Source organism: Crotalus tigris, unplaced genomic scaffold (genome assembly GCF_016545835.1).
Source record: "Crotalus tigris isolate CLP2741 ecotype Arizona unplaced genomic scaffold, ASM1654583v1 scf7180000017667.1391209, whole genome shotgun sequence".
Classification (NCBI taxonomy): Eukaryota; Metazoa; Chordata; class Lepidosauria; order Squamata; family Viperidae; genus Crotalus; species Crotalus tigris.
Genome location: NW_024096553.1, coordinates 1,090,505 through 1,102,786, shown reverse-complemented (window position 1 = coordinate 1,102,786; position 12,282 = coordinate 1,090,505). Strand labels below are relative to the sequence as shown.

At 37.8% G+C, this 12,282-nt stretch overlaps 1 protein-coding gene across 1 annotated transcript in view; it reads left to right on the top strand.

Annotated features, from left to right (window-relative positions):
* The first annotated feature begins 343 nt into the window (after positions 1 to 343).
* Positions 344 to 12,282, top strand: part of TES (testin LIM domain protein) — a 37,737-nt gene continuing 25,798 nt past the window's right edge. Inside the window, exons 1-2 of the mRNA XM_039337015.1 lie at positions 344 to 781; positions 11,786 to 11,871. Coding sequence (XP_039192949.1) covers positions 755 to 781; positions 11,786 to 11,871 — 113 coding nt within the window. The 5' untranslated portion in view covers positions 344 to 754. The remainder of the gene's footprint in view (positions 782 to 11,785; positions 11,872 to 12,282) is intronic.

The following is a 12,282-nucleotide window of genomic DNA, read 5'->3' as shown; positions in this document are numbered from 1 at the left end:
CGGTGGACCACAATGCTTAGCTTTTGTAAATCTGGCAATGCAATGCCATCTAGCTAAGTCCAAAACTCAAGGGGGGGGGGGAAGATTCATTAATTACCCAAAGGAGGGGAAGTAGTTTTTCAAAACAAAGAATAGTCCCGTTAGAGCAGCCAGTCCCTCAATCCAATAATAAATTGTTCGTGTCTTTTCTTCGTCTTAGATGAGAAAGAAAACACAGTCAAATTCACCAGCAGCAATTGGCTGAGCTGGGCGGCTGCGTCAGCAAATACCTTTGCCATGACCTTCTCTGACACCCCATTCATTGACTGACTCAGAAACCCTGTAAAAAGTCCCGCTTTAAGCCTAGACTTCGGTCGGCTCAAACCGCTGCCAAAGCTCTGACTTGCGTTCACTCAACGCCCGCAATTAAACGCGAATTGCCCCCCGGGCAAAAGCCAACCCGCCTGCCGAGCAAAGGTATTCGGAAGGCCCGCCATTGGCTGTCAGACTTGCAAGCTGCTGGGCTTTAATTGGCTGCAGGGCTTCCTTTGTTTCTTTCCCCGCTGCCGCAGAAGACGGAAGTTTGACTCTACTCCCAGCAGCTGGAGAGATGCAAAAGGAGACCAGGAGCGAGCGGTGCGCAGCAATCTTGAGAAACACATTTCCTTTCTAACCACATCCTTCTATCATCAGTAAGGGTGGAGGAGGAAGGAAAAAGGCGTCTCTCTTGCCGTTGGTCCCAGAATCTCGAGTTCTCCGTGCCGAGAATCCCGACATGGATTTGGAGAGCAAAATCAAGAAGGTAAGAGAACAGTGAGTCAGGAAACTGGGTGATTGGTCGGAAGTTACTTGCATACGCTGAACAATCCGGAATCCCTCGGAATCTTGTCTTACCCTTTGACGTGGTCTCAGATTTGGCACCCCATCATTTCAGTCCTTCTTCACCGAACCCAGAGAATAGTGTTTTGGGAAGGGAAATTGATGATTTTCTTTTTGTAGAGAATAACTATTTGGTCGGTCGATTGGCTGTTGATTGGGTTGAAGGTGAGACTATATGCACGTTTATGCTACGTTAATGTGTGTATAGTACAATATGATCATAATTTACTTAGAAGTAAATCATGTTCACTCCTGTAAATAAAAGTTACATGGAATTACCTACTCCCTCCAGCTGAATACAAAATATAAATGGTTGGGGTGGGGACCCTTAATAATGTACAATCATTTTAGTTAGGAATGTTGGAATGTTGGCATAAAACTGCATACTTACATATTATCCAAAATGTTACCTGAACAAAGTTGCTCAGGTAAAACCCCAACATAAAAAGAAACCTATCTTCATTTCTGCTGCCTATCTACACAGGAAGACTCCAGATACAAAAGTTCTTTGGGTGCAAAGACATCATATGTTTCTATGATAAATAGATCAACTTATGTCAAAGTTTTCTATAATTTTTGCATTTGATTCTGGCTTTGGTGACTTTAGATGAGCTGATCTTGTGCATATATTGTAGTTCCAAGACATTAGGTTAAAAACACTGAAATAGTTAAACTTGTCATCCCTTATTCCAATTGATGACTTTAATTTACCTGGAGATGAATCTTCCCAAAGTCAGGATCTTGGAGAATGTTAAAATTGAATGAAACTTCTTCCTCAGGTGGCAGATAAAAGCTTTACTTTATTTAGGGGGGTGGAGTGGCAAGAACAGATCATATGTCCTGCAGCATTCTTTACTGACTATTGTTACTGCTATTGTTTCTGAATTGGTTGACATTGTGGATGATCCTCAATACAAACTCTTTGGAAGGCCTGAGTTCTTGGGCCATGATATGAAAAGCTGATAAATATAAATCTCAAGCATGTAAACAACATAAATATTAGATCTATTTTATGATTAAATGTCTGGAAAAGTGCATCTGAATAATGGACTTTGCTACATCAGTTTATTGCATAAGCTTTTATTTTTCAAAAAAATTATATAGCTGTGAAATGTGCTTTTTAAAAATTACAGATAATTTTCTTTATAGAGCACACTAAGTGTTAGAAAGTTGCAGAGAAAGCTGTTTATTATTATGGCTTGTCAGACATTCCATTTATCAAATGTTTCTGGTTATAATAATTAAAGAAAAGATGAGGAATAAAATTCCTTATCACTCTTGAAAATGGTGCAGAAGTCAAATTGAATGTAGAAGAATTAAGTCCTGGGACAACTGGAGTCTTTATCTTTTTCTTCCTGTTTTTCCTAAAAGAGAATTTAAAAAAATAATGTATGGAAAACCTATATAAGACCAAAAGCTTGTGTCAGAGGTTAATAATAGCTCTAATGCTGTTGAGCTATAGATGTTAGTAATCTTATCAGCCCTGCTATAGTGGACGATGTATCTATATGGGAACAGTCTATATAATTAATTGTATTTGTAGCCCAAGAGCTGCACACCTATGCAGTAACAGTCTCCCAACCATAAAATGGTACTCAGCAACTGGCTGAAATTCAGATGTGATGCTAAGACATTAAAATCAGAGTTTGTTGATTTTTTTTTAAAATGTAAGACTAAGCATTCCTTTGAATGTTTTTTATTTTTGGTCAGGTCATTCTATTTTGCCTTTTCTCTGTCCAGGTATCCAGAAATTAGATTCATCTTTGCTGTACAGAGCAGTGTTTCCCAGTCTTGCCTATGTTAAATCTCACCAATCTTCTAGGAGAGAGTCCTATCCAGCTAGAAAGTACATTGTATATGTAATGCATTCAAAGACATTTTGTTATTAAATGTATCAGTTATGGTAACTTTTAGCAATACAACAATACTGTGGAAAATATTTTTTCTCAAATAGATGTAAAATAATGAGTGAGAATTAACTAAGACTGTTTGCTGTTTTAAAAGCAGTTTTCTTCTGAGTCCAAATCAAATATAATTCAAATAATAAGAGAGAACTTATGCAAAATATAACATTTTATTTTAGATGGCTATAATCTACTGACAGGTTTGTAACTATACTGACCTTTGCTATGTCAGAAAAATAAGCATAATCATACCTAGTTAATAATAATAATAATAATAATAATAATAATAATAATAATAATAATAATAATAATAATTTGCTATTAGTCAATTGCAAAAGGCGGCCTTACTAGGAACTGCTTCCATCCTGTGATGATATCTGTAATACCATCAAACATCCACATCTGCCTATCCCAGGTCCTGGGTAAGGACTTGATAAGTAGACAAAATGTCAAATCCAGTCTGAACATCTGTCTGACTGTGCGATGATCCTTAATAATAATAATAAAATTGGAAGGGACCTTGGAGGTCATCGAGTCCAACCCCCTGCTCAGGCAGGAACCCTACACCATTTCAGACAAATGGCTGTCCAGTCTCTTCTTAAAAACTTCCAGTGTTGGAGCATTCACCGGAAAACCTCCAAAAGATTCCAAAGTTGTAGACTAGACTGCAAGGTCAAAAATACATACTTCACTAAGGAAATGATAAACTGCTTCTGTATTGTTATGAAAATACCTGCATTAATATGTCTGTAAAGTCATCAGAGTGGGGCTAAACTTAAAGAGACTTGCCTTTATTTATCATCTACCCAGAAAAAGGATGAAAGTAAGCTGAAGGACTGCAAAGGGCGGTACAGAAAAAAGGACCTGGTAGAAATCTGTGCTTTACATAGAGTTATTTCCTCATAATAGCCATTTTATAAGAAGAGCCACAATATGTTCTCAGAATCCTGAATGTTTCTATCACCCTCAACAGACATCTTAACCTTTCAGCAGTAAATGTCAGTTCAAGTGTAAGATCTACATTGTTTAAAATGCCTTGCCTAGTTAATCCATAGTCTCTCACATTGTCTTATTTCATCTAATAGTATGTAAAGCAGTGAAATAATTTTAGATGTAGGGAGGGGTTGACAAAGATAAAATCATAAGCATGACATCAATTTACGGATGTAATCTCAGGGAGATTGTTGATTTTCAACAATAAGCTTGAATCATCCTTTTCAGGGGAAAAAAAATGGACGTGTCCTGAGCAATAGTTGGTTTGGAAGGATAGAGCCTAAATATCAATATGTTTTAAAAGTCAGTAATTAATAAAACCAGTAATAAACCCATTAAAATGAAGACAGTCAAAAATGCAAGCTGGCTTAATCATATAGTACAAGGCTGTTTAACGTATTGTTTCCCCAAAAGTAAGACCTACCCAAAAAATAAGCCCTAGCTTGATTTTGGGGGTGGACCAAATATAAGCCCTACCCCCAAAATAAGCCCTAGTTTTGGGGCAAGGCGCCCAAAATCAAGATAGGGTGGGGGTGGGGGTGGAGCTGCCCCACGTGCCCTGCACCTGCTTACCGTTGCAGCCAGGCCTCCAATGAATCGATACCTGCCTCACCTCACCAGCCCATTTCTTCTGCAGCATTCCCCGGCCTGCATTTTGCCAGCAGAGGCCTTCAGGAAATACCTCTGCAGCTAAGAATGGAGCTCCAGATTCCCCCCCCCCCCCGGCTGACCTGTATTTTGCCATCAGAGGCCTTCTGGAAAGGCCTCTGCAGTTGAAAACTGAAATACAGATTCAAAACGTAGCTCAGTTCTCAGCTGCAGAGGCCTTTCCAGAAGGCTTCTGATGGCAAAATACAGGCTGGAGTTCCATTCTCAGCTGCAGATGCATTTCCTTTGGCCACAGAAGAAGTGGCTGGGCTGTTGGTGCCGCTGCCGTGAGGTGAAATCGTGGAAAAGACACACCCCAAAGATAAGACCTGGTGCCTCTTTTGGAGGAAAAAAAAAACCACCGTATAAGAATAAAGTTTTGACTCCTATTTACTGCAAAGTGCTAGTTGTTCATTGTTTTCATAGAGCTTTTCTGAATTCTTCTTGTTTTGTGGCTGCTGCTTTGGAAACAAGGAAACATAGAAATCACTGTTTTAATTACTCTGAAGTTGGGTTCAGTGCCATCACTGGGGTGAAGTTGAGTTCAGTGCAACTTGTCTGAAATGAGGCCAAATGGAAACATCTTCTTCTTAGCAAACGTACAATTGCTTTAGTACATTGTGCAAGCAATTTTATAGAAGTGGCATTATCACAAGAAAACCCTCAATTTATTTATATACTTGGACTTCTATCAGAGCAGAACTAAGCAAGAACTGTGTGATGATGCTTACAGGCAAGGAATCTGTCTAATAAAATAACTTAAGAGCATAAAATAATAACATGAAAGGATAAGTTTTAAAAGAAACCAAATGTTCATCCCAAAAGCCAAGGTAACCAATTGTTTCCATCTATTTAAAACCTTATTGAACAAAGAAGGGCTCTATAGTGTTTATATTCAAATAGTGTTTACTAGCAATATCTCTTTCAGCATTTCTATATATGTTCACGATATTCTTTCACTTCTGGATCTTGGCCACATTTATCTGTGTGAGCTTCAACTCTCTGAATTCTGAATAATAATAATGGTGAAAAAGATGCCAGGATAGGATCAAGTTTGCATTTAGAAAGGCACTTTCCAGAGAGCACTGAACATCCTCAGCTAGATAACCAAATTATTTACTTTGCCTTGCTTTAGAAATTAGCCTACATTTGTCCAGGCTATCATCCCTGGTTCCCTCTTAAGTTTTCAAAAATGTGAAGAAGGCAATAACGTTTCTTGCAAATGCTGCAATAAGAAAAAGGGAATATATCCCAGATGTGCATTATTTTTACAAACAATGTCCATGCGCGCACACAAACACAATATATTTGTGTGTGTATATATGTGTTGTGGGTATGTGTATACATACATACATATATATATGTGTGTGTGTGTGTATGTATGTATATGTATATGTATATACATATACATATACATACATACATACATACATACATACATACATATATATATATATATATATATATATATATATATATATAGTTTGCAAACTCCCTTTTTAAGTGCAAACAGTGTTGATTTTTTAATATTATAACCTTGTTTCAAAAATACAAAATTCAAATGCAGACTAAATTCAGTCTGGACTCTACTTGGGCAGGGTGCAGCTTGGTGCTTGGAGAATTCTCTTAGGCATATTATCTGAGAAAATGAATAGGGTCATCTGCAGGGTGACCTTGGCTATCTATAGGCTATTTGGAAGCTAGTTCCTCAGCCCTGGCTTCTTTGGGTGGCAGGAGGAAGGGATTTCCTCCAACCAAGAGATTATTAACACTTGCTTGTGAGAGGGGAACATGCCTGTGGTTTTGAAAGAGGCCATGGTGCATCCCCTCCTTAAGAGGCCTCCTAGGTCCATCCATATTAGACAACACAGTTCAATCTGTAACCTTCTTTTGTTTAGACAGTGAATCGGGATCCATACTGAGCTTCATAGGTGAAATACATTGTTTGGACCCATGAATCAGGGTTCAGGCCTGGGCATGAGACCAAAATTGCATTGTTTACTCAAGTAAATGACCTTTGTTATGACTGCCTATGGGGCAGACACTCCTTAGCAGATTGTACCAGTCAATGAGAGATCTGCTTCCCTATGGACTAATGCAAAGATCCATCCTCTCCCTTCTGCTTTCTACATGAAGCTATTGGGGAAAGTCATCTGGCAGTCTGTGGTTTTAGTATCATGTTTGCCAATGATGCCCAGATTTATATCACAACCCCAAGCCAAACTGAGGATGCTGCTGAGGAGATTAAGAAGACCAAGTTGGAACTGAACCTAAGCAAGACAGAATTGCTATTTGTGCATTGGGGTTCTCTTTCAAGTCCAATATTTACTTTGGACAAGGAGGAGTAGATCCATGACTTGGGGATCCTTTTGGATTCACACTAAAGCAGTAGATGGGAGCTATGGGCAGGACTCATTGCAGTTTCAGTTGCAGATTTTCCTAGGATAAGAGGTCCTTGTGACAGTGACTCCTGCCCTCATCCTCACACATCTAGATTAGTGCAATGCAGCCTATATTGGTCTGCCTTTAAAAACCACTGAGAAGCTTCTTCTTATTTATTTTGGCATACAAAGTCAGGGAAATCTACACATGGTAGACACAATGCAGTCTAACAGCCTAGATTACTAGTTCATTAATAGTTCATCGGCACTTGCATGCCAATCCTTGGTGCACTGCAGGGGACAAACTATCTTTACACTAATTAGCTAGCACCACTTGGGTTGCTGGCTCTTCCAGGCTCCTCTGCCACTCTAGCCACACCTTCATCTCCTCACGTCTGGCCAGGTCCATCGCTAGCTTCCTCTCTCCATTCATGTGGACACAGCTAGATTTTTCCCACAAAGTGGTACCCATTTATCTACTCGCAATATTGCATGCTTTCAAAGGAACTAAGAATCAGGTGCAGGGAGCTCACAGAGCCAGGCTTGAACTGTCAGAATGCAAACCATTTCTGGCCAACATTCCCAGCGTCATTAAGCCACTGCACCACCGTGTTCCCTCAAGAGGTTTTAGTTGATACAGAATACGGTCACCTGGATGCTCACTAGCAGTTGTCACTGCCAATGAGTCTTGCATTGATTCCCTGTTAGCTTTTGGTGCAATCAAAAGTACTACTGGCAACTTGTATAGCTTCAAACCAAGCTACCTACAGGATAACCTCTCTCCACAGAAATTGGCCTAACCATTGGTAGGTGATTGTTCTCCAGTTTCAGGAGGCCAGGGGTTCAATGCTCAGAATTGTTTCTTGGTGGTGGTGTTAGACCTTGAAATAGCCTCCTCCTGAAGGAGAGGTCTGTTCTTATCTTGATCACTCTCTAGGAGATGGAAACCAAGCTATTCCAGGCAGTATTTGGATTGTAATTCCTCTGTTTTGCATTGCCTGTTTTATGGTTTTTATAGTTCAGTATTTTTTCCATTTTTATTATACTGTATCTGTAAGCCACCAAAAGTCTGTTGAATTCCAGTGGGGTAACCCTGGATAATTCATATCAATTAATTAATTTCTCCCTCCTTCCCATTTGATCCAAAATATTCCTAGGATCAGGGGAAAAAAGTCCTTTATATAGTTTTTCACAATATGGAAGATACAACACAAAAAGAAAAAAGTGAAATTTCTTTCATTTCATTCCTAAATTGAAACAATAGTTCTTCTTTGATGACAGCCTGATCCAGTTCTGCAAAAAAAAAAAAAAAAAAAAACCCAAAAAAAACCTGAAAGAGTTTTTTTCTCATCTCATCTTATCTTCCATTATTGGAAATTATGATTACTGGCTGAAGGGGCTGGATAGCATTTTCTTATTCTGCAGGCAGAAGAAAATAATAGGCATCAGCTTGTATATTCCTAACTTTGTGAGGTTATATGAGAGTCCCGCAGTAACAGATGATTTGCTCTAAGATGTTCCAATGGGATGTGTGGAGTATCATTTCTGTAGTCTTTTGTGGCAGAAAATGTGATTGTTTCAGTCTCTGTGGCTGGGATCTGGGATTTGCAATAAATTGACAAACCTACCCTCGTGGAAAGGCTGGCAAGATTGAAGCTGTAAGGAGAGGAAAATAAAGGAGTGGATGGATTCAGTTTCTGGTTAGGATGTAGAGTGTAAAGCAGACGTGTAGTCTGGGCTTGTGGTTCCTGCAACTTATAGCCATCCAACTGAGGACAGGATGCTGGTTAGGATGCTTTTCCTCTTAAACAGGAACTTTGTGTCAAAACCAGCCCATCCCAGAGTAACTGGGACTCGCCAAGTTATATCTTTACAGAAGTCAAGAGTTGCTTCCTGGCGAGACCATGCTTTCAAGGGGTTTCTCTCTGTAATTTCCTTGAGGTTCCCAGGAAGCAACATGGAGGGCAATCTGTTCAAAAGGTTGATTTTGGGGCTGAGGTAAAACTAGCCAGATATGGCAGCATATCTCCGATGCAAAAGTCAAGGTAAGACTCATTTGAGTGAGGCCAGATAAAGACTGAAGACAATGCAGTTTAATGTAGAAGTCAACCAGTGCTGACCCCCTCCCCCAGAGCATTCCAAGCTGATTAAAGCAAGCCCTTTGTTTCTTCAAGCATTAGGTTGGCTGTAACCATTTACAACACTTGGCTCTGAAGTAATATTTTAGTCATGAAGACACTGTGAAGCAGATGATTTCAATCAGTCTACTTATAATGCCTTTCATATGCCGTCGGGTTTAAAATCTGACTAGACATGTTTAAAATGCCAGATGTTTTTAGAATTTTTAGCAACTGACATACAGAAATCTCTTCTGGCAACATTTCAAATGACCTATGTATCTTAGTTTCTTCCATGATTCCATTTATGGAGAAATTGATTCCATCCTCTGTTAGGTCCTTGCATGGGCCAATTTGTTATAATTTTGGATACTCTGGAAAGTTAGTTTTAGTGTTCAGAAATAATTCCATGTCAGTCCAATGTATAGTTTCTAGCAATTATAACACATGTTCTGAGGCAAGTAATCACAATGATGACAAATGTAGCAATGCTTGAGATCTGCTTTTCCTGGAGCTTTTAAAAAGGCATTCAAAGTTCAATGTAGTTAAATTAAAATAAATCCACTTGTTGACTGCAGTAGAATATATTGTTTGTTTCCAGAAAAAAAAGTCAATTTTTCTGTATCCCAAATCTACTTGCTCAAACACTGTTATAGAACATAAATTCTGCAGAGGTTTTAAATTATATTCGTGTGTGGAAAGATTTTATTCAAGCACTTGCACACATTTTATGCTGAGGATGGATTAATCATTGCCACTGCAAAAGAAATTGCTGAATTAAGAAAAATGGTAGACTGTTAATCACTGTTGCTTTTCTGTATTGATTAAAATCTATTTACTAAAAACAGTAGTATATAAATATAACAATTATTACAATAAATCAGTTTAAAACAATATAGCATCTAAATAGTTCATTTTGTATTATACTATAAATTGTTTATAACAGTGTGGTATAAGCTGTTTACTACAGTTCAGTTCATGTTATTATGCTATAGATGTATGGCTAAATAAATAACTGTGATTGTTTGAAATACAGTGTGCTGGTTCCAGAGTTGTGTGATTCACCTCATAGACCAGATATTCCAAATAAAGAAAGGATTTTCTTTATTTCACTTGTGATGACTTGTGTCCCTAAAAAGACGATAGTGTGATAGTGACCAAAATTACAGCTCCATCTTGGGCTGGAGTGGGGTATCTTTTTTGAGTTCTGGTTAATTTTGTTAATTATTTATCTACACAGTTCAGAATTAGCTATGATAACTACTTTCTAATACCTTTTGATCTGCAAACCATTCAGAGGACCTCTTTACAATTCACTGCTAAAAGGGCTATGGCGGCTTGATGTAATAGGATATGTGAGAAAGACCGTGGGAGACTGAGCAAAGAGATGCTGCCACCAAACTGTCAGATAAGAGATAACATAGCCCATGGCTGGATAGTGAGTGAGGCAAGTGGCTCAGAAGAGACCCTTCCTAGTTTTCCAAGCAATAAAGGAGCAGAAGGAGAATAGTACTTTCACATTTGCAAGTATCTGTCAATGCATCATTACAATAAAATAGAGTAGGCTCATCTGAGGCTGATATCAATCTTGAAAGTACCATTCTCTTCCTGATCCATCTCCGAATAAACAGCCCAATTAACTGTTCATAAGTACTGGTTTCTGACAACTACTAATAACTGACAATTTTTGAGAACTATATTTAACAATATCCTGTTTAGCAACAATTCACAATTACAATGGCAATGAAAAATGATAAATTCTCAGGCTTTGCAAGTCAGTAAATCAAGGGAAAGTTGAAGTAAGATCATAAGCATAGCTGCAGTTTCACTAAGTGACCATTTCACTTAACAACCAAGTTACCAGTTCCAATTGTGATTACTAAATGAGGACTACCTGAATACTTCCTAAATTCCAACCAGAATTTGGTTGGATTTTGCAATATATTACAAATGATTTAATTTTATTTGGAAAAAACTATAGATGTTAAACATACAAGGCCAAGCTGAATTAATACTAAGTACTATTTATATAAATAAAATATAAATAGTAAAATATATTTTTTTATATTTATATTCTATTTTTATTACACCAAAAATATCACTTGAAGACAAGATTGCCAAATAGAGGCTGTCATACTTCGATCATGTCATGAGAGCTGACTTATTCAAAAAGTCAACCATGCTAGGAGTGATCAGAAAAAGGAGAAGGGGCTGCCTGTTGGCTGGACATAATAAAGGATAACACCAGGATGATGATGGTGGATCTGAAGGAGGCAATGTGAGACAGAGGGGCATGTATGGAGAGTGCTGATCCATAGAGAGGCCCAGGGTCAGACACAGTTGAATGGCTGATGACAACAATAACTATTTATATAACAAGATATTGTTCAAAATCCTTTTACTACATTTCAAGGATAGATTACCATGCTCAGATTCCTGTTTTTAATCTAGTTTGTAGTATAGATTGTGCTCTGCTTTGACTCTTTTTAGATATTGAGTATCAGACTAGTTGTACATTAACAAAATTGAATGTGGTATGCTTAAATGTACAGGCAGACCATTAATGAGTATTTATTCTTCTAAAATCTAGCCTTTAATGGAAAAGTGTCCATTGCATATGTACATACCAACATCTACTATCACAAAAATGTGTTGTATATTTTTTTTTCCATTTTAACTTCTTTATCATGATGATAATCATTTATGGATACCCAAATAAAGCACCAGAGCATGATTTATTTCATTGCAATGCCAAAGTGGCAAGTTTTTTATTTTATTTTGGAGGTATGCCACTCTTTGCCCCACCAGTAAAAGATATCATATGCCTTACAATAATATTATGCTAAAGCTGTTTTTCCCTCCTTCTCTGCTTCTCTCACTTTAGATGGGCTTAGGACATGAAGAAGGATTTGGAGCCCCATGTTTAAAATGTAAAGATAAATGTGAAGGATTTGAGCTACACTTCTGGAGGTAAAATTATGTATACTTACATAGATAGATATGGATAGTTAGTAATGCAGATAAAATCTGATTATATAAGGCATTAGATGTTAATAAATAGCCTTTGTTTTGATATAATATTAAAAAGGGAATGAAATTTTGAAAGTCTCTATATTTAGGATTTTTAGAGTATGTAATGGATCCTTCCCCAAAATGGCCAGCATAATTGGTGGTGCCAAACAGAAAACATCCCCTTATCAAATAGGCATACTTGCAAATATGTTGGGCTGCAGCTACTTACTTTTATGTTTTAATAATGTCTCTGTGGGATGTGGAAGGTTCAAAATCATTTTTTGGAAATAAAGATTATGCTTGAAATTGGTTCTCTGTACAGGGAAATAACCTAATGAAATAGGTAGGAGATAAGTATCAAATAATGGG